Below are 23,127 nucleotides of genomic sequence, written 5' to 3'. Positions count from 1 at the left end.
AAAAGCCCAGGAAAGGGCGAGATCTGTCTATTTGTTTGTATTTATATATCGGCAACGAAGAAGACGGGCTTCGGGGAAGAGAGAAGAGGGGGAGTACGAGATTTTTCCCTTGTTTTCTTTTCTGTACAGGTTACGAGATTTTTTTTTCTTCCTATGTAAATAGAAAACAAAAGAATATCCCGCCCCTCCTCTCCTCTGTCTACCCTCCCGGTCGAGTTCTGCGTGTTTTCAGGGTTCCCTCTTGTAATGTGGTGGGTTTTAGACTTTTAGGCGGCCTGTTTGGGGAGCTGTTGGCAGTAAAGCTATTGGAAGTAGAGCTGTTGGAAATAGAGCTACTATAAAAAGCTGTTTGTTGTTTGGTAACTATATTTTTAAAGTGCTGTAGCACTTTAACATATGTTTAGTAAACAAATTGAGAAAATACTTTTATATGATAAAATTATCATAAAGGACATTGCATAGTATTATACAATAGAGCATGATAAAACATAACATATATTAATACATAATATACGATATAGTATAATATTACTGTAATATAAAATATTATTATTATAATATAGTAATATGATATTGCATAGCATAGCATAATGGTAATATAATTATTAGAGTAAGTTAATTTTCTATTATATAACATAATATTAAATTATTTAACATAACATATTAATGTATTATGATATAATGTAATATATATTATATTTATAGTATAATACAATAATAAAGATATAAAATATTATAATTATTAGTATTAATTAATTTCTCATAATATAACATAATATTAAATTATTTAAAATAACATATTAATGTATTATGATATAAGGTAATATAATATAATATGTATAGTATAATACAATAATAAAGATATAAAATAATATATTATTAGTATAAATTAATTTCTCATAATATAACATAATATTAAATTATTTAACATTACATATTAATGTATTATGATATAATGTAATATAATAATATATATAGTATAATACAACAATAAATAACCATTTATCTGTTTAATAGATTATCTCTTTATTTAACTATTTGCAATGGCGACAAATTCACTATACTTATCAATATCATAAGGATCAGATTATTTGCCACTCACTCATTATTTTTCTTTTTATTTATTTATTTATACGTTCATTCGTATATATATTTTTATTTATGCATTTATTTATTTATTTATTATTTTATCCATTGAAATGTATTTATTTATTATCTTATTTATTTATTCATTCATTCATTCATTTATATAAATATTTATTTATTTTATTTATTTATTCTTTTCTTTTCTTTTCTTTTCTTTTATTTTATTTTCTTTTCTTCTTTTTTTTTCCTTTTTCTTTTTTTCTTCTCTTCTTCTCCTTCCTTCCTCTGCCCCTTCTCCGTTCTTCTCCTCCCGCGCGGCCGGCAGCACCAGAAGGGGGCCAGGCCGCAGCGGCCGTGGGAGGAGGCCGGGCCGTGGCCGGCGGCAGTCTCGGTGGCCGACGGCGCCGGAGGGGGTGCGGCACTACGGCGGCGGGGGAGAGGGAGGGGGTGCGGTGGCGGGGGAGAGGGAGGGGGTGCGGCACTGCAGCGGCGGGGGAGAGGGAGGGGATGCGGCGGCGTGGGAGAGGGAGGGGGTGCGGCGGCGGGGGAAAGGGAGGCACGGCGGCGGCGGCAGTGCGGGGGGGAGGGGGTGCGGGTGGGTTGGGAGGTGGGTTGGGAGAGGAACAGGCGGGCGGTGAGGGGGGGGTGCGGGTGGGTTGGGAGGTGGGTTGGGAGAGGAACAGGAGGGGAGAGGAACAGGCGGTGAGACGGTTTTGGGGGAGGAATTTTTTTTTTTTAAATGGGGGTATTTTGGTCAAAAATATAGCTTTCCGGAAAAGCTGAAACAGCTTCCTTCCAAAAGCTCCAAATTGGAGCTTCCTCCCAAAAGCTGTTTTCAGCTTTCCGCAAAAGCTGAAACAGCTTTTTAAAAAATTTACCAAACACAGTTTTTTATCTAAAAGTACTTTTGGAGGGCCAGAAAGTGCTTTCTGGCCCTCCAGAAGCTCTCCCAAATAGGGCCTAAAAGATCTGGGGTTGCAAGCCTTGCATGCTACTTCAATTAGACCATTGTGCGTCCAACCCAGACTAACCCAATCCATTTCAATCTTCAGGTTGGGTTGGATCAGATTACTTTGACTGGGATATATTATGGAGATCATACCATCAAAGTAGGGAAATTAGGAATAGCTGTCCTTTCCGATATCGAGGATATATTTGGTTAAATAACATTCTGCATTTTATCTCGACTTGCAAATATCTCTTGCATCTTCAATTGCTATAATGTCAATCCTACATTTTTCAATTTGCTGCAATATCCCCTACCGACCTCCCAATTTTTAAGCTAGAGCTCACCATCGGTGCCCTACATGACAAGTTAAGAGAGGTATTAATCTAACATAGTAATTTTTTTTGTTTTTAAAATATACGGGAAGCTGACGTGGGTAGTTTGACACGATAAACTTCTTCTCTCAACCCACTCACTTCCAATAGAGCCATAATCTCCAATTCCTCCGACTACACCTATTGAGTCCGTGTGATCCTCCATAGTGTAAGCCTTATCGGCTTCCAATCTCCGGTAAAAAGCGAAGTGTCGGCAGGGCCACAAGAGCGGCCCAATATATTTGGGGCCTAAGGCCATTTTGTCTATGAGGCCTTCCCTACAGTGGACCGGCCTAAGATAAACTCATAGGAGGACCTTTTTTCTTTTCATTTTCTTTGAGGTCTTTTCTGTGGTGGGCCTTCTTTGGGCGGAAGCCTTAGACGACCGCCTCAGTCGCTTAAGAGTTGAGCCGGCCCTGAGTGTCGGACCATAGATCCTATTTTACGAGAGGCCTATTGCTCCCCATGGTTTTGACTAGATCAAAGGTGAGGTAGGCACCAACATCGGGCTGCTGGGCGGCGATCCATGCCTTGGAGGTGACGATGGCCTTAATTGAGGCGGTATGGCGGCCATTTGATTGAATACGGTGAAGTTGGTGTTGATGGCAAATTTCTTGGAGGGCTTGTTGAGGGTTTCGAGAAGTGGAGATGATATGGAGGAGGAAGTTGAAACGGTAGGTAGAGAAGTGGGGGTTCTCATTGGCGGCCAACTCGTGATGGGCAAGGTCGCCGGTCTTGATGCACATGTCAAAGGCGCGCAGAAACTTGCGGTCTCGCATGTCGATCTACTTCTTGATGGCCTACGCCGAGTAACTCTAGCTCCTGATCTCCATTACCATAAGAAATCCTGAAAAGCCATAAAACCCTGTGTGGAAAAAACACAATAGAATATGATCTATAATTCATGCAGTGATATCTAAAAATATCACAATTAGATAGCTTCAGAAGCACCTTATAGACAATTTCATTTCGTATATGCCCATTTATTTGTTAACCCGTAACCCAATATATACTAAAAGCACGGGCTAGACGAATCCTTCTGTCATGATCGCACCCTCCTTTTGTTCTCGCGAACTTAGAAATCATTTCACAAAACTCCAATTACGTATCCGTTCAATAGAAATTAGATAAACTCAGATATCTTTGCAATAACTCGTCTTGCAAAGTCCATAGTTTACATATCTTTAATACCATGCTAAGCTGCCAATGACCAGCACTAAAATATTTTATCTGTTCTCAAACCAAACCGAGTAGTTTTAATTGAAAAATTAAATAAAGATGATTTCGGTGGTAGTTTTAAAAATCAAAAAATATTTGATGTATTTTCCGACCTAAACCCGATTCGGAACCGAACTCAGCGCTAGAACATACCCAATAATTAATACTCTTAATACCTTTTATATTTAGTATAAATCCAAATTATGAATTCTATGAGATGGTAGCGAAGATGACTCTTACTTTGATGAAGTAATCTGTAGAACATTTCTTGGTATTAATAAAATTGCAAGCTTTGAATAAATAGTTGTAAATTACATTATAAATTATATTATTAACTGAGCTTGTTTTATTATATTTTTTTTCCTCTTAAGCATAATATGTTTGTGGATTGGTGAAGACAAAATGGAGAATTAGATTGCTCACCAATTTTTTTTATTCAAAAATTTATCATTATATTTTTTTTATATAGTTGGACTTATTTTTAATTTGAATTATTGTGTTTGTTTGATTGTCATATTAATATTTTTGAATTATTGAGTTTGTTTGATAGTGGTGTTATTATTTTTGGACACATTTATTAATTGAGATGGTATGAATTATATTATAAAAATTGTGCATGATGTGTTTAATTTGGTTATCTATATATCCAAATTATTTTATTAACTGAGTTAAATAGTTTTCAATTTTTTGGTTTTGATTATAATTTTATATTTTTTTATTTCAAAAATTGATCAATTTTGATTTCAATTTTGGGGAACTGTGTAGATTTCAAGTCCGTTTTTGATTTTTTCACTACAGGATCAAAGATGCGAGATGATTGCATTGTTGCTTTAAGTAAGATGATTTGTTATTTTCTCTTGCAATCCGAACCAAAAAAAATCATAATATTAAATTCTCTTATTAGGGTTTGTTATATATATATATATATATATATAGAGAGAGAGAGAGAGAGAGAGAGAGAGAGAGAGAGAGAGAGAGCATCCATATTGAATTTTTTTGGGGGGTTCATGTAAAGAGAGAAAATCCTATCAAACCAGGTTTGAAAATAAAAATTTATATTCTATCTATTTATTTTATTTTTAAAGCCATGCCCTTGCACCAATCCAATTAAGCTATGGCTCATTAATCGTACATAAAACTAAAAATCAAAAGAAACATTGTATGTTAAGATTGCAAATAGCTAAATCAAAATTTACTTTGTGATGAGAACTTTAAAGATATTATCATAATAAATTTATATTATATAACAACCATTAACTTTAAAGGTAAAACTAGGTAAAATATAACCATATCCATGCTGCCGCCGTATTCAAACTGAGATAGGAGCACAGTTCGAACGACTCTAAAGTTGGTGGTAGACGGCCGAGCAAAATGGTTGAGGCATTGAACGGTGGACTCCTTTGCTGGGTGGTCTACAAAAAGCCCACTTGCTAGAGGATTTTCGGCGGAGACCCTCTAATGCCTAAGTCAGCACAACGAAAGAACATTATGAAAGGAAAAGATTTTAGAAGAGTGTGGATTCCATGAGAAAAATAGCGTAGCCAATTTATCGTTACGTGTACTGGCATAGCATGCAATGATGGCCAGTGGTACAACCGTGGTGTGGGTGCCTATCCATGTGGTGACAGAGTGTACTAATGAGATGCAGGATATGATGATATCGTGACTGCGGACGGTAAGAGCTATCGATTGCTGGAGCTATCAGTTTTTGTCGATGCGTGCGGTTGTTCTCCATGGCTGGCCACCCTTTGGTCAAAATCGAAGCCGACTGCCTCGGTTTACGTATGAGAACGCAGTGGTTGGAGTGTCAAGTATTGCTTCCATCACACCATTCTCTCTCTCTCTCTAATTACCGGACCTAATACATCAGAAAAAAAAAACAATTAAAAGGACTATCAAGAGCCGGCTGGTTCCAACTGGATGACAAATGGTGATCCCTCGAGTCCATGGAGCTAAACGTGAACCTACACATTTATTTCTTGGGAAGACGGAGGGTCAGATTTTACGGTCCCTAGAAGTTACCTGGAGCCTGGAGGATCTCCGTGTTTTATTCGCTCAGAATTTAAGCGGAAGGTGCAACCCATGATCCTGGTTTCACCAGGTTTTCCTTTTCCTTCTCACGTGCAAGTGGGTAGGTGAGTAGTGGTAAAAAAAAAAAATCCGAGCTGGCAGAACTGGAAATGCCACGAAATATATCACGGTTGTTCCACGTTTACCCAGGCACCGACCCCTCCACAAGAAACGTCCTCCGTGTGACGTAGACTAAACCCCTCTAATCTCTCGTCCAACCAGATCAGATCTAACTTGGGTGGGAGGAAGGAAACAGGGGCAAGAACGACTTCCAGATGCTGGGGATCGGACCAAGAACAGCGGCCTCGCCTCTTAATTAGCTTGGAAAGATCAAATCATCAACCAGCCACGCCGCGGAGAGAGGAGGGGAGAAGGAGGAGGAGGAAGAAGGGCGTCGTCATCGGTTGTTGCGATGATGGATCCGTCGTCGCGGGCGATGGACGTGGAACGGTCGTCGCTGTGCAACTGCGTGGTGAATTTCCTGCTGCAGGAGAAGTATTTGCTCACCGCGTTCGAGCTCCTCCACGAGCTCCTCGAGGACGGTCGCCAGGACCAGGCCATCCGCCTCCGGGAGTTCTTCTCTGATCCCGCCCACTTCCCCCCCGACCAGATCGCCCGCTTCAACGCCCTCCGAGGTATCATTACCCTCCTCTCCTTCTTCCTCCTCCTAGATCTCTTCTCTTCGTCTCTTCCCCGTTTGCCTATCGCTCCTCTTGTCTCTTTTCTTGTCGATGTATCCAGGGTTGAATCTTGGTTCGCTTTTCTTGTCGCTGTATCGAGTCAGTTACTTGTCCGCTTCTTGATACAATTTCTGGATCTTGATCTGTTTCAGCAATTTCTTGTTATGATTTGCGGCGCGAATCACTTTTCTTTTCTTTATTTTTTTTTTATACCTGAAGATTGAGCTAGTCGACATTGGATCGCCAATTTAGAGGAAATGAACATGAGCACTGGACATTACTGATAGACTTTTTCCCCGATGTTTATCTGTGCTTTTTATACAAAGAAATCGCACAATTCTCTACACATTGGATCTCTAAATCTATTTTCATATCATTCAAGGTAGATCTTGAGGTCTTTCCTGTCACAATTTTCTCTTGCTTTTGTCTTATGTGGGTATTTGTTCTAATCTGCTTGTCTTCATTATATTTTCTTTTCTTGAAAAAGTCTAGGCTTCTCTGGATAATCTTATCAAGAGGCTTGAGACCTTTGTAGTTTTGTTGCACGTTCCATCAGCCATCAGTTTCATATTGTCCGACCATATAGCCTAAATCAAACACTGCTTAAAAATGCATCGAGATCTTTCACCTGACTCTCTAGGCTAGAAATCTCACATTAAGTTGCCGGCATCTTGCTCCATGACTCGCTGTCTTTATTTGTTTTTTTTTTGGGGGTGCTTTTGGAGCTTCTCGTCTTAGACTATTTCCAAGAACTTGTTGAAGATGATATATATTTGATGCTCTTGTTGATAGACATCATATGATTTTATTATGATTAATGTAGATTGAACCTTGATACTGGAAACTACACAAGAATGTTGATCCAATTTACATTTATCTTAGGAAACAAGAGAATAAGATAGACCTCAATACCTGACTGACTCCATAATCATAGAAGCAGTCCTCAAACCTGGATAGGGTAGATCTTAAGCACGGGTTTCATTAGCAAGAAATAAAATAGGGAGAAAAGAATGAGAGAATTTCATTAGTTCATCTCCAATATCTTGGGGATGTTCTCCTACATATTTCAAAAAGTTTTGTCTCAAACAGACTCCTAGAGTTAAAATTATGCCCCCCTAAAGTGCTAGCTACAAATATATGAAAAAATTATTAAAAGTTAGTTAGTACTCAACATAAAGATTCATGGGACCCTAAACTACATGCACAAGGGAAAGAGTGCATATGCGAGGAAAAATGCTCAAGAAGAAGAGGGACAAAGCTTAAAGATCTATGCGAAACTTTTTTATAGATTTTAGAAGCACTCACTATGTAAATCTTATGGCATACTGGAATGTTAATTTATCAAACAGTACAAAGTTGAATCAGGATCAACAGTGTACCAAGTCCATTGCCAAGGCAAGTACCTTGACACCTAGGCAACCACTTGGTTGAGAGGCTAAGTCCACAGCTGAGGGCCGCATTGGCTATTTGATAAATTGTGTTACAATGTTCTTTTTGATATGGTATGGTTAAATTACAATTTTATAAACCTAGAAGAACCACATTGCCACATCAATATTTTTCTTTTCATCATTTTTTAAATATAAGTTACATGTTTCTTCAATTGTTTGTAGTCAAAGTTGTTTTATGAACAATTATGGGTTCGTGACAGATGTAAAGAACTTTGATCATTGATTTTTGTCTATCCTGTTCCAGTTGCAGATCCACAAAGTTTGCTAGAAGAGAAAGTAGCTGTAGAAGAAAAATTGGCGATCAGTGAATATGAGCTTCGTTTAGCCCAAGAAGATTTGTCAAGACTGAAGGCAGAGTTGCAAAAACAGAGGGAGTTCCATCCTGATGAAAGCAATGGTACATCACTATTTCATGCAAACTATCAAAAATCAAGTAAACTATGATTGTGAGATGTTATCATGAAGGAGATGGTGGGATGAGAGAAGACACCTCTCATGCTAATGTTATGTCTCTCTCACATAAATTTATATGTGGCAGACATTCTTATATATTTGACTCCAATTGAAAAAAAAAGAAAAAACTATACCTTTAAATGGCGCGCCTTTAAAGTGAGAAGTTTACTTTCTCTCTCAAAACATAGCATTTGCTTGCGTGGTTGTATCACTTATGCTTTCACAATATAGATTGGTTTTGGCCAATTTTAGTTGATGAGGTGCCGGAAGTGCATAAAATTGTGGTGGCGAGGAAAATGTGTCCTAACTTAGTGTTATGTATGGTCAAGATCTATTATCAGCAATCAATTACGTTCTGAGGCATTCCTGTGATTTTTACTTGGACAAATTTATTTCCTTTGCAATATTAGATTGATGCCAAACTTCTTTTTTGGTTGCAGAACTACATTCGGATGTCTCTGTAGCTGATGGTCCTAAAAACCAACAGGATAAGAGAGAGATCACTTTTTCTTCTTTAGGCCCACTAAAAGACACTGAACGTAGAGACCTAAATTGTGCTGTGAAGGAGTACCTGCTTTTTGCTGGGTACCGTCTTACTGCCATGACGTTTATTGAGGAGGTTGGTAGTATTTATGCATGATTTTTTAACTATTGTTAGACATTTATGTATAAGATAAGCTCAACTAAAAACACATGCTATGGTGAGTTCTATCATGACTCAGTTTTATGGAAAAATTGTTGCACTGAGCAAATAAGGAATATATTAAATATCCTGTTTCACATGCTACATCACAAAGGATTTAACTTCTTATGTGGTAATTAATCTCATACAATTTCTGTTACACTCTCTCTATGTACACGTAGATATATCAACTAACTGAAACTTTTAATAATGGATTGAGAAGTAATAGTCGATACAAGGTACATTTTAGTTGTCTTTTTAACTTCATATCTTCATATAAGTGCATGAACAAATATGTTACTGAATATATGTAATGCACGCATGAGAGTTTTGCAGCCAAAGCTATGAGGGCTTACATTCAGAAAAAAGTAGAAAATATTTACCGCATAGCATCAAAATGCTCGATCCACAAGCAGGAGTATGAAATAAACCAACCGTCAAAAAAAAAGAAGAAAGTGAAATACACCATAGCAGATGACATACCATGCAAGACAAAATTAATTTGTAGGTCTACTTGTGAACCCAGATATCCTCATAGCATTTCCTTTTCATAGATTCATTTTCAATAATTCTCATTCCTTTGTTTTTTTGTCATTGTAGGATTCCTCATACCCTTTATACTGATGTTTTGCCTAGAAGATTCTTTTGAATAATGTCATCTGCATCTTCGATCAAGTATTGATCTGAGTATCAACCTACAAGTGCACATGTGAACACGAGTTTCCCTCACAACGATGCATCCAATTCACTACTCCAATCCCTAAAAAAAATGTAGAGATAATATTTGCTGATTCAACCATATAATTTTCAATAGGCAATACAATGTCGAGTAAGTCAAGTACAAAATTACCCTTCATTGATTGATCCAAGATTTTGTGGAAAAATTAGCTTCTCTGAGTGTGTTACTACGCTCTATCTATTCTACCACCGCTACCACTACTGATCTATTACAATCTTTTCTCTAGATTAATAAACACAAGTGCCAGGCAGGACTGATTATACTGGATCTTTGCATGGGCTTGCAGTTTTGCAGCAAACATAGGCGTGTCTCTTCATTTCAGATGGTAGTTTCATTTTGTGTCCTATCATTGGATGGCAAACTGATCTTTTATTGATCCATCTAAAACATAGGTATCTATTTTTATTGAAAATTAGGCAGGGCATATACCTCTCAAAAATTAAGTGATAGATTGTCATGTTTTCCGCCATTCTTGCTTGATAATAATGGGGAATCAATGAATATTTGTCATCCCATATAAAAGGAAGGATATCAGGGTTAATGAGTTTGACTCACATTAAGCAGACTAGAGGGTTCAATTTGACAGCTATAATTCTAAAAGAGATAAAACTTAATTGATGACTTTGATTGGCATGGAAAGCTAGGGAATGGGTGGATGGCTTTAATCCCTCTTTAGAGATAGAAAGAGCTTACATGGATGAGGTGGATGATTATTGTGATGCAAAAAGAATTGACAACTTCATGCTCACACGTTACGAGTGAGAGTAGAATCAATCACCTCGAAGGTGGTCATTGTTATTTTTTTTTTTTGTTATTAATGTTTGGCAGTAAGAACTCTTTCTTCTTTGTACAGAAAGTAGGGTTTGGTAATATTTTCATGACTGGTTTCACTGACTATGGGACTCAAGGTTTTCTCCTTTCCCTAAGTCACATCTTGTTGATGCAATACACTTCAACATGATCTGTCTTGTGTGTCATTTTCATAGGAACACTGATGATGTATTGATGGAGCTTCATCTTAAGCTTTATCCTAATAACCGCAAAGCTGTGCAAGAACGTATTCAATATCATCAGCTGGTCAGCAGCCTAACAATTCCTAGGTTTGACATTTTGTATATAACTTGTGCCAATTTCTTGTCCTTTAACTCATTTGAGCAAGAAGCACTATTTTGTCTTCTACATCAACACCAAAGCCAAGTATTTGTGTGATAGTCATACAACAATGGAGTTTGCATTTGGTGCTATTTATCTAATTTGAGCGTCATTTCTATGATTCCTGTCCTTCTCCATTATAAATGGAATACTGCTATATAGGCAGAATTGCTCATCTTTTCATCAACAGAGAAAAGCATATGTTGATTTGCAGCCACCTATTTGTTTTCTATTATGCCATTGAACAATTTTTCATGAACATGTATGATACATGCTTTCAGCTTAACTAGGTGAACTCTTGGCCTTTGATCCACCATGAATGTTTTGGAGGCATCAGGGATGCATGCTTTATTCCCTGTTATGTGGTTATGTTGGGTAGGTTTTGTAAAGCAATAGTTATGTATATAGGATTTAGTGCATAGTTTGTCGTACTGGTGCATACCATTCATGCCCTACCGGTACTAAACCAATATGGTAGGAGGGGGGGGGGGGTGTACTGAGTGTCAGTATGCCGAATTGCCCCTATACCAGGCATACGATATAATAATAGAATGGTATCAGTACAAGATCTGGTACCAAGACAACGAATCTTGATTCAGTGCATTATAGTGACACTATGACACTTGTTCCTCAAGTTAATTTGACAATATGGTTCACCGAAAGTTTGGATATTTATCACAAAACTGGTAGTTTGTCATCAATTTTGATAAATTTGTACAAAGTTACTGCAGTAATTGTTCATGAAAGTACAGAGGCAATCAAGTTTATAGTTTTTTTTTTTGTGTTTGACCAAGATTTTTAAGTTTGTAGCAAGGAATTTCACTTGGATCTATTTATTCTTCTCTTTCTTTCTTTGATTGCACAAAATCCTGATGCAGCATTCATCTGATCATGTTATACTGCAGGTTACGGATCAAAACCTTGATGTCTGGACAAACAGTTCAGCTTGTGTATCTGATGCTTTGCGCCGTTACTATTATCAGTACCTTTCTTCTACCTCAGAGGCTGCTGAGGTACGCCTTGAGAATATTCTGAGCCTTGCAAGTTGAAATTTTCTTTGAGTGATTTATATTTTCTGAAAATTGCTGGCATTCTTTTTATTATATCCAATTGTTGTGTTGTCATGCGTGAGGGCCTACCATTACTTATGATCTCTTATTTGTAGAGCATACAAAGATGTTCTGAAACTTGTCCCTGATCACCTGTTTCAGTGGCTGGGTCATTGGTCCACTCTTCAACCAGTAGTCAAAACATTGATACATGATGTCATAGCTCATAACGATAATAAAAAGGAAATTTTTTTCTTTGAAATTTAATAAAAACAATATTATATAAATCAAGTATATATTTAGCATCGATACATCAAAATAATAAAGCCCAACATCGCTAAACCTATCCTGTAAGTAATTCAACTTTTACATGTCATGGATTTCCACGTAACCTCGTGGAGGATCAACTTCATAAAATATAACATCAATTAAGAGGTTTCTGACTTTATTTTAAATCCAACTAACATGCTGAACAAATTTAGTAATATTGCAACAAATATTTGATGGAAAACATCATCATTAGATTCTGCATACCTCATGCCAGAAACCTGAGAATCCTTGCTTCAGTGACTTACTATTAGGGCAGAAATCTGAGAATCTTCAGTGACTTACTATTAGCTTCACCACTAGACTAAATTAGCCCCACAGCCCAACTAAAAAATATTGTACTATTCTTTATACAAGAAGGAGAATCCTTCTCAGTATGCCAGCTATGCTAATTGAATTCCTAATCTCAATGCAGTTCTAGTCACATCATATCTACATTTCAAAGTTAGGACTACACAATATGAATGTGCTTTAGATCTGGTTCTGGCCTTTTTTAATCTAAACAAGAAGGTTGTTATTAGCTCTTTTTATATATTAGATTTCAGATTTCAGTTCTAAATCTGAATTTCATAGGAGAGGTACAAGATGTGAGGTATTTGAGGATGTTGAGAAATTGGAGGAGACAAAGGTGGCTTGAAGAGAAGATAGAAGAAAATGTGAGAGGGATGAAGGGCAGAAGAGTAAGGGTTGCCAGGTGGATGGGAAGAAGGGCAGAGGAGAGGTGAGAGAGGAGGGGTTGGATGGAGAGAGAAGAGAAGAGGAGGAAAAAAGGATGCTTTAAGGAGGGGAGGAAGAGGGTACAAGAAGATGATGGGATGATGTGATTGGATGATAAATATTTGGTTTCTAAGATGGGGTTCAAGATCATAAGGAAGACACAGGTCCCAGATATTTTATAAAGTCCTATTTTTAAGTTTTGTGAGATTCTTGTTTTACCTAAATCCTGATTGGCATCTTACTAAACATGTTAACAGAAAACTACGAAATTCCCTTTTTGTAAATTATACTTTCCTAAAACCTAAGAAACTAAAAAGCCTCTACCTCTCTTTAGGTTTTGAATAAAAGTAAGGCCCAATATTGAGATGGAATGGATCTAGATCAAATTCTGTGGATTCTTGGTACCGTTTCGGTACTGGGCCCGTACCGAGAGCCGGAGCCGGAGAAGACGAGGTGAAAGAGAGAGCGAACGGGGGAGGGAGAAGGAGAGGCCTTCGCCGCCAATGGAGGGCCGGCAGAGGCCACGGGGGCACGGCGGAGGCCAAGGCCGCGGCCGAGTCTCCTATTTCTTTCGAAACAGTTTTAATTTGGAGATTTTTAAGTGAAGTCGGCAAACGAGTTGTCGACTTCACTTAAAAAATCTCAAATTTTTTGCCGCGGCCGCATCCTTGTTTGGCCGCGCCCTCGCAGCCTTCGCCGGCCCCTTGAGGCCCTCTACTAGTGGCGGAGGCTTCTCCTTCTCCCTCCTTCCCCCGCTTGCTCTCTCCTTCTCTTCTTCTTCTCCAGCTCCGGCTGGTTTCTGTTGGTATGGGCTGTGTACCGTTTTCCACGGCCGAACCGTACCGGTCAGAGCCTGGACTGGTATGGTACGTGTTGAACCGGCCGGTATGGGCCAGCTCAGCATACCATGGTCCAAATCCACTTCCATTGATGCTTCCAATTTAGGTAACTTACCAGGATCTTTAATAACAGTCTGCTCAGTATGGCTTTTATGTTCAAATGATGGATATCTTTTCGATTTTAAGCATGAATTAGTGAACAAAGTTCTACTTGAAGTCTCTCATAGTTTCACATATTTAATTAATCTCTCATTTCTGATACACAACAAATTTTTAGGCAATCCATGGCTTTTAGTAGCAGACTGTACTGGTCTGTACCAGGCATATTGACTTATACTGGTAGAGAATTGATACTAGTAGAGATTTGATACTCAGTATGCCCATTTGTATTGAGTATCGGTACCAAGAACTTGACCATACCGACACTGAACTAGTTAGGAATTGGTATGGGTGGTGCTGAAAACCTTGAGGCAGTCTATATAAGGTCATTATTTTAATGCAATTTACAAGAATTTATCATGTGTCTCTTAGAGTCAATTTTGTTGATCCTTATCTATCTACTATTGGTTGAGGGCAAAAATTCTTAACCGTTGCAAGATTGTTATCGTTTGTTTCGAGTAACTATGTATAAACTTTATTGCATACATGGATGAGATGCACAAATGAAGAAATGCCATAATTTATCTGTATTTTTTGCAAATGGCTGTTTTCTGCAGGAGAAGATGTCCATTCTCCAAGAAAATGAATCACTATTGAAAGAAAATGAGAGGCTTAATAATGAAAAAACCTCCTTGCTTAGAAACAAGGAATTCACTGATGGCCAGATTGTAGTTCTAACAAAGTCCTTGGAAGCTGCCCAAAAGGATTTAAAGGACAGAGAAACTCTGGTATTTCTCACTAATTAGTTGTTATATTCTTATCTGTCAAACTAATTACATGAATACATGAAAAATTTATACATTAACTTACTTTGAAGGTTCAAGGTCTGAAGCAGTCTTTGGATCTTCAGAGAAAGGAACTCAATGACTGCAGAGCTGAGATCACTGCACTAAAGATGCACATAGAAGGGGCCCGAGCTAGTAGAGGGTGGACTGGAGAAAGTGAAAGGAGACAATCTCTTTCAATTGATAAATCTAAGGAAGAAATGAAATCCTCGCATAGTGAAATAGAAAACTTAAAGACATCCACAGGAAATTCAGAGAGCGAGGATACACAGCCAGAAGAAAAAGTTGTTGGGGCTAATGAAGTAGCCTTATCGTCTAATCCCATTGAGTCGGTATTTGGATCATATGTCAAGAATGCTGAATGTACTTCTGAAGAAGACAGAAGTACTCCTGAAGACAGAATTAAGCCCAATGATGCAATTTCTGATTCCTTGACAATTTCTTGTAATGGTAATTTACTTACTGAAAATCGACAGAATCTCCACAATCACATTTCCGATTCACCAGCTGAAGATAGAGGGTTTGTTCAAAAGACAGAGAGTCCTAAGAGGGAAAGAACTTCTGATAAGATGGTAAGAGCCTGGAAGCATGTAGTTTTCTTCTTCAGGGTCTTCTTTTTCCACATATACATATATGGGATCAATTTAAATAAAAATGTGATTACTTGAGACAGGCTTTGGAGACCATCCAGATACTTTCAGATGCTTTGCCGAAGATTGTACCTTATGTTCTGATCAACCACCGTGAGGTTTTATTGGATTTCCCTTCTCTCGTCTCTGTTCTTCTTGTAATGCATTAATTTTCTATTAACAAATGTCATATGCCTACAGGAGCTTCTTCCACTGATCATGTGTGCAATTGAACGTCATCCAGATAGCAGTGTGAGAGATTCTCTAACTCACACATTGTTTAATCTAATTAAACGACCAGATGAACAGCAGAGACGAATTATAATGGATGTAAGTTCCTTATAAAGCTGTCAGAATTATGGGCAGGCCGTAATGCCTTTTGCATTATATATTGCCGGGCCATGTATCAGAAGTAGTGGAGTAGCTCATTATTGCTCACTTAATTTTTTTCCTTCTTTTTTCCAGGCCTGTGTAAGCCTAGCTAAGAATGTCGGAGAGATGAGAACTGAAACAGAGCTTCTTCCCCAGTGCTGGGAACAGGTGCTCATATTGTTTGTTTAAACTGTTTAGTCTATTTACCTAATATATTATCGTTGAAGCACCATTACGTAATATGAGTATATCTGCAGATAAATCATACATATGAAGAGCGACGGCTACTAGTCGCCCAGTCATGTGGGGAGCTGGCAGAATTCGTTCGGCCTGAGATTCGGGATTCTCTCATTCTATCCATTGTGCAACAACTAATTGAAGATTCTGCCACAGTTGTGCGAGAGGCTGCGGCTCGTAACCTGGCATTGCTGCTCCCACTCTTCCCAAACATTGACAAATATTTTAAGGTCAGCCTCACTAATGCTCAGAGGCAATCATGGAGCAGAAAATTGACTTCACAGATTTGGCTGAAATGTAAGCTATATAACAGGCTGGAACACATGGCTTCATGATGGCGTGGAGGCTTACTTCCTGTTGAAAAATATAACAATTCCATTTGAAAGGTCAATCTGAAATGGATCTGTTTGTTTAATAGGTTGAGGAGCTGATGTTCCAGTTGGTCTGCGATCCTTCAGGAGTGGTCGTTGATACTACACTTAAAGAACTTGTTCCTGCAGTAATAAAATGGGGAGGTAAATTGGACCATATCCTACGAGTCCTTCTCTCCCACATCTTAGGTTCTGCTCAGGTACATGTGCTGTTTATGTAGCATTTTCCCGCCCTTTAACACTGGCTTGTTTCTGAATTGCTTGCTGATATGTCTTTGAATAATTTCAGCGTTGTCCACCTCTTTCGGGGGTTGAAGGTTCTGTAGATTCTTATCTTCGTGTTCTGGGAGAACGAGAGCGCTGGAATATTGATGTGCTGCTGCGGATGTTGATGGAATTGCTTCCATTTGTTCATGAGAAATCTATTGCAACTTGTCCTTTTACTTCTGCAATTGAGTCTCTTACAAGTTCAGAGAATGGAAAATCCTTTTTCTCTGCTTCCTTGCTTCACTTATATGCAGGGTGAGTTCTTTTCATCACCTGAGGTGTCTTAGCTTGTTCCAAGTTTTGGAACATATCGTTATTGAATAGTATAGTGTAGCCCTTTCTTTCAGGTTTCTCTGATTTCTGAACTCTTAACAAACATAAGTTTTAACTTTGCTTGGGTAGGGGTCATGTAGACTGGCCTGCATTTGATTGGATGCACATCGAATGTCTTCCTGATTTGATTCAACTTGCTTGCCTCTTACCCAGTAAGGAAGACAATCTAAGAACTCGAATCACAAAGGTAAATGTGTATATTAAATGCTCATTCACACTAGTGCACTCAATATTCATCCAAGTCTGCCTATGAATGAATTCACTTATCATGGTCCATTTCTTATTTTGGTATGATATGTGCAGTACCTTTTGGATGTTTCTGAACGGTTTGGGGAACATTATCTTGTGCACATAATGTTGCCAGTTTTCTTGGTAGCTGTTGGGGACAGTGATAGTGCTGACTTGACATTTTTCCCTTCTGCCATCCAATCTAGAATAAAAGGTATCAGGAACAATCTCTTAGAGATCTTATCATCATTTCATTATCAAAAAATTCACTCATCTTGCTTGATCACAGGCTTACGACCTAAAACTGCCGCGGCAGAGAGACTTGCTATCATGTGTGTACTTCCACTGTTACTGTCAGGTATTTTGGGTGCTCCTGCCAGTCATGAACAACTATCAGAATACTTGCGAAAACTGCTAGTGCATAACACAATGAGTGAAGGTTCTTGGTCTATGTATCGCACTAGTGAGCTCATTGATGCAGTTCGCTTCCTTTGGTTGGTATCTTTTGAAATACCCAGCATTATAGAAGATTGTTGCCATTCTCTTAAGTGATCAATATTATTGTTGGATCAAACTGACAATGATTTTAATGCAGTACATTTGAGGAGCATCATGGAATTATTTTTAATATTTTATGGGAAATGGTCGTGAGCTCCAATGTGAACATGAAGACCAATGCTGCAGCTCTGTTGAAAGTCCTTGTATGTTTGCTGTCACACCAATCAAACCAAACTGTTTGTTCTATATGAATTATCTTATGTTCTCACAACTATGTTATTCCATCAATAGGTACCTTACATTGATATTAAAGTTGCTTCAACTCATGTATTGCCTGCGCTTGTCACTCTCGGTTCTGATCAAAATTTAAATGTAAAATATGCGAGTATTGATGCATTTGGAGCTGTTGCCCAGCATTTCAAAAATGACATGGTACTAAGCAAGTTGCTTTGAAATACTACCTTAATATTTAAATATGTCCTAATATGTGCTAACTAAACTTCTTATTTGTTAGATTGTTGACAAGATACGCATACAAATGGATGCTTTTCTTGAAGATGGATCACATGAAGCTGCTATTTCTGTTATTCGTGCATTAGTGGTGGCAGTACCGCATACAACTGATAGGCTACAAGAATATATCCTTGATACTCGAAAAAAAATCAAATATGTTTTTGTATGTTCAAATATTCTTATCTTTTGTTTCTTTGACATTTTATACATCTTTTGTCAAAGATTTTTCAGCTTACAGGCATGCCATCTCCTGGAAATGATGTTATGCGCCGCCGTGAGAGAACAAATGCATTTTGTGAAGCAATCCGTGCTTTGGATGCTACAGGTTTGCCTGGCAGATTAATACTTTTCTTTCATTTCTTTTGTCTGTACAGTAGTATTACTGATATGACACTCTCATGTTTATCTCTAGTTACCATTCACTGTCGTGCTAGTATCTTTCTTGTAGAATCGATGCTTTATATTGTCAGTATAAAATCAATGTCAAACATTTATATTGAAATGTCACACTTTAAACATGACTGACATTTTTTGAGATATATGGAGAGGATGCCACCACCCACGTTCATATCCAGGACCTCCAGCTGAGCTAAACTTTTTGGGCTACAGCATATAAAATCTTAGAACTGCATACCAGAATGTTTTGGAAAATTTTTATGCATCAAGTAAGCTGATGATAGACAATTTTACAAGCACAATTGCAATTTTTTTAATTTGACATGTAGTCTAAATAATGAATGATTCCAAAATCTGTAGGATTTTAGTTTCTACATGGGTTAAGATGCCTAGATCATTGTCAATGATTTGGCTTCTCAATTTTGGTGGCCTACAATATACATTAGCAGACTAGCTTTTATTTTCACTGCCCATTTTTTGTCCAATTGATGCATAAGTAAGAGACCTTGAAAATACATGATCTTTTGTTTTACAATATCATGATAAGCAGTATCTGTCCTCAAATTTAAAGACTGACCATTTATCTCCTGTTGGTAGGATTAAGATTCCAATTGTACCCAGGAATGCAGATTGTGTTGAGCTAGCGCACACCCTGCTCAACCTAGCCTCTTTTCTGTACAATGCCAAATAACCATTTGGTTGGCACAGTTTGGGCTTGAAAAAATTGGCCTGACTTAAGGGTTTCTTTCTTGTTCTGCTGCTGCTTCTTCATCTTCTTCTTCTTCTCCTTTCCCATCTTGGATCAAGAGCTTATGACCAACAAATTGCTTTAGCCTAGCCTAGATATCAGATAGGCAATGCATCCATGATATATTTGCAATGCATCTTCAAGAGGAAAAGGAATCTTTAAATGAAGATTTTGCAATATAAAAGTAAAGTATCTCTTGTCTGGATTCTGTTTTTGCTGTTTAATAATAGAGATAGCAGGAAGCTTGAAGAAGGAGAGAAGAAATTGAGGGAGGAGCATAGGGGATTTGATACTTTCAGAATCCATAACTCTAATTGAAACTTTTAACCGGGTCACCTTCTTAAACCAGTTCTGCCCTCTTTTATGACAATCATGGCTGGCCATTTCTTTCAAAATGAGGAGTTTTCTAGCGGTTGGTTAGCTGCTAGTCAAGCAATTACACCTTTCTTGTGGTTCCTGAAGATGCTGGGACACAAAATAGGATAGTATCCTGCTGAATATTGACCAGAGACACCTCAAACCAAATGTATTCAAATTTAAAATAATCCTTGTTGGTTGGACTTCTTCATGTGTAAGGGCCAGGTCCCTGGATTGTTGTGGCCAGGCCAAGCCTCTCCCATTGTGCATTGACTCGCCCTCAAGTAAGAATGCAAATTTAATGTGAATGTGTATTATAAATGTCAGATATGTTTTTGTTATCAATAATCTATTGATAAGGCAAATGGATATAGAATAAGTAAACATGTACTTGCATGGAGATTTATGGTAATGTTATTATTCTTACCAGGACTATATGACAAGTCAACTGTAGTGGCCAATAGTGCTTTGTGAATATGAATCCTGTAAGAGACAAGAATATAAAGGTTAACATTGAGAGTTACTACATTGAATGTTGTGAAGGGACTAGTTTTGCATTGATATTATATTGTTATAACAAAGAACTGTAAATCATGTTCTTGTCATGAGACCAGAGGTCAATAGTGGTATGTCGGATAAGGACTTGTTAAATGGAGCACTTGCAATTGGATGGAAGTTGCAAGGGGAAAAAGATCTAACATCATTTGATAATTTAGCCACTAATGGAGATTGGTGGCCTGTGGCCAAGGATTAATAAACTTGAACTTCAGACAGACGAGATATGTGGATCCATTAAATTTCCTTCCTTTGGTGTAATTTCCTTTGTGGATTTCTTTTTTTTTTCTTCTCTAGAAAAGAAGGATGATGTCTGTTTTGTGTCATTTAAGGTTTATTGTTTATTGACCATACCTTGACTGGAATGGTTGTATACTTAATTATGCCTCCAAATATGATTAACTATTATATTTTGATTTGATGATGTTTTCTTTTCATATTTTTCTACCTGATGCAAATACTTTTTGACTGAATTCAACGGACTATTAAGAGATGCTGAGCATAGCAAAAGTATTTGGTACTTGCTCAATATTCTCTTTAATATATTAATGGGATTGATTTTAACAAAAATATTTGAAATAAAATGTCTCAAGCAAAATCTTGGCATGGGGAACTGTATGGATCAGGTTAAAGTCATGTGATACCAGTGCAGACTGGTATGAATCAGTACCAGAAGGAAAAAAGATAAGTCTTTCACCCTGTTTGACTTGGTATCAGTCTGTGCCAGTACCTTATCAGCAGGTGCCTCTCAGTACTGCTCAGTTTCAGTCAGTATCAAGTAGCATCCCTCGGTTTAGCCCAGTTTGCCAAGAAACAGGTACCTAGGTGTGTCTTTCCAAGTGCTAGTCCTTCACCAATCTGGTTCGATACAACAGGGAAACATACCAATACTTGAATCCTTGATTTCAAAACCATGCCTTTTTCTTTCTTTTCTTCTTTTTCTTAACAACTTTGTGTCTGCAGCACCTAGCAAGGCTCGTTTTTGAATCATCCATAATATGCAATCCCATTATTATTTTTTTCTTAGTTTTGTATCTGGCTAAGGTTGATTCCTCCAATGATATTGCCTTTCACGTTCATTTGTTGTATTCATAGATTGAATCTATACTTGGTTGCCTATTAATGTGATCTGAGATCCATAATTACATCACTTTGTTTCTATGTCTTTTTTAATTATTTTCACTGGACTAAATGACATTGTCTCATTTTCTTGATTAAGTTAACATTACCTGTAACATTGCTTGAAGATTTTGCTTTGGTGTTCCACTTATACATTGTTCATGGTTTTTAATTTCTTCGTTTGCTTATGGAAAATAAAAAATCTTTATGCCCCACTTTCCTGACCTGTAAGATACATAATCCTGCTGCAATGCTCCAGTTGGATGGACTAATCCCCTTTCAGATGTTAGCCTATTGAATAATGTCAGTTTGCTTTGATTCCAAATGGTCTTTTTGGTTGCTTACTGGAAGATGCCTTGGGCATGTAGATGTGCCATCATATCTTGCCGCTAGGCCAAAACACACCAGTCAGTGATCTACATGCACTCTTAATTCTCATTGCATTGACCCAGAACTGACCACTTGCATGCTTGGGGAAACAGAGGTGTCTTGCTAGTTGGAGTTAGATGGAGAATGCTGGCAGCTTTTTTCTGATAATGCACTTCTCTTGCTGTTCTACGTTTATTTATTTTTACATCCTTGTTATGGGAAATGAAATCCAATGAAATTGTGGTTTTGACTGAACAATACAATTTTACAACTTGTGATATGTAAGTTTTAATCAATGATGTGAGACTAGGTAGTTGTAATAAGCAATCGGACCATTTTGTTATTGTCAAGGCTACTTGATGCACTATATTTTCTACAATGTGATTATTTTTCTTTCTTACCACAGATCTTCCTGCAACCAGCATCCGAGATTTCCTCTTACCTGCCATACAAAACCTGCTAAAAGACCCAGATTCTCTCGATCCTGCACACAAGGAAGCGTTGGAGATTATAATGAAGGAGAGGTCAGGAGGAACATTTGAAAGCATCAGCAAGGTGATGGGAGCTCATCTTGGCATTGCATCCTCTGTGAGTAGCTTCTTTGGCGAGGGTAGCCTTCGTGGAAAGAAAGAGGGTGGAGGACCAGAGCTTGTGGCCTCTCAGCAGCCCAGCCCATCGACCCAACAAGATGACACACGGTTCCAGCGAATCATGAGGGGTAGCTTTGGGGACATGTTAAGGGGAAAAGGGAAAGGCTATGATGATTCTCCGAAACAATTGGGCTGAAGGTGAAAAAGTCGGGTGTTTTTCTGCTATTGAAAAGCCTCCCTTGTGGCTATGGTTATACCGCCAGATGGTTTTTGCCAATTTTCTTTAGGGGGGAACATCTTTTTTTCATCAGAGGTTACTGGGAGTTGGTAAACAGGGCAGTATGGCTGTGCATAAGCTGATGTTCTTTAGAATACTAGGGAGACGAAAGATCTCTGTAATCACAGAATGTTTGTCATTCTTCCCATAGTGCTTGATATTAATCCAGCATTCTTTGGACTTGCTACTCTTGCAATTACAATTGTTTATTTGCACATCTTCAGAGATTTAGAGATCTCTATCTGGTTATTCGGTCCAAATCAGAAGCGGTATTCTATTCTTTAAATTAGTGGAACAGATATTTGTTAAAGAGGTAGTTTAGTCGTGGAATTTTAGTGTGTTCACAGATAAAATTGAGATGTGATAGCTCTGCAGGTGTGGTTGGAACTTTTACCAGAATAGGGGGCCGAAATGGTTGCTTTTGACCATCGTATGGGCTGGGGATGCACTGATGGCTGTACAGGGGACACAGGAAGAAAAGGAATGAATGCTATGCTGGAGGGAGTTTAACGAAATGTGTATGAAGTCGAATGTTACATTA

General features: G+C 38.0%; 1 protein-coding gene across 3 annotated transcripts; it reads left to right on the top strand.

Annotated features, from left to right (window-relative positions):
- Positions 1-5,842: 5,842 nt before the first annotated feature.
- LOC103721557 (HEAT repeat-containing protein) lies at positions 5,843-22,768 on the top strand. 3 transcript variants are annotated; one of them, XM_008811824.6, is made up of 20 exons: positions 5,843-6,329; positions 8,070-8,222; positions 8,719-8,897; positions 11,757-11,864; positions 14,500-14,670; positions 14,760-15,299; positions 15,401-15,475; positions 15,558-15,686; positions 15,822-15,896; positions 15,986-16,195; positions 16,384-16,536; positions 16,626-16,858; positions 17,006-17,123; positions 17,240-17,378; positions 17,454-17,658; positions 17,760-17,865; positions 17,954-18,094; positions 18,177-18,300; positions 18,384-18,500; positions 22,126-22,768. In XM_008811824.6, the coding sequence occupies exons 1-20, from the start codon at positions 6,107-6,109 to the stop codon at positions 22,503-22,505; spliced, it is 3,579 nt and encodes a 1,192-aa protein (XP_008810046.4). In that variant the 5' UTR covers positions 5,843-6,106; the 3' UTR covers positions 22,506-22,768. The 3 variants fall into 3 exon arrangements, with proteins under 3 accessions (XP_008810046.4, XP_008810045.4, XP_088558850.2); XM_008811823.6 differs by having other exon boundaries at positions 17,240-17,658; XM_088702724.2 differs by lacking the exons at positions 5,843-6,329; positions 8,070-8,222; positions 8,719-8,897 and adding an exon at positions 10,708-10,799 and having other exon boundaries at positions 17,240-17,658; positions 18,177-18,302; positions 18,386-18,500; positions 22,126-22,652.
- Positions 22,769-23,127: the final 359 nt, after the last annotated feature.

The sequence above is a fragment of the Phoenix dactylifera genome, chromosome 1 (assembly GCF_051530095.1).
Source record: "Phoenix dactylifera cultivar Ajwa chromosome 1, Ajwa_hap1_PhDact_Kaust_v1.1, whole genome shotgun sequence".
Taxonomy (NCBI): Eukaryota; Viridiplantae; Streptophyta; class Magnoliopsida; order Arecales; family Arecaceae; genus Phoenix; species Phoenix dactylifera.
The sequence above is the reverse complement of the archived record's forward strand: the minus strand, read 5'-3'. Positions and strand labels throughout refer to the sequence as shown.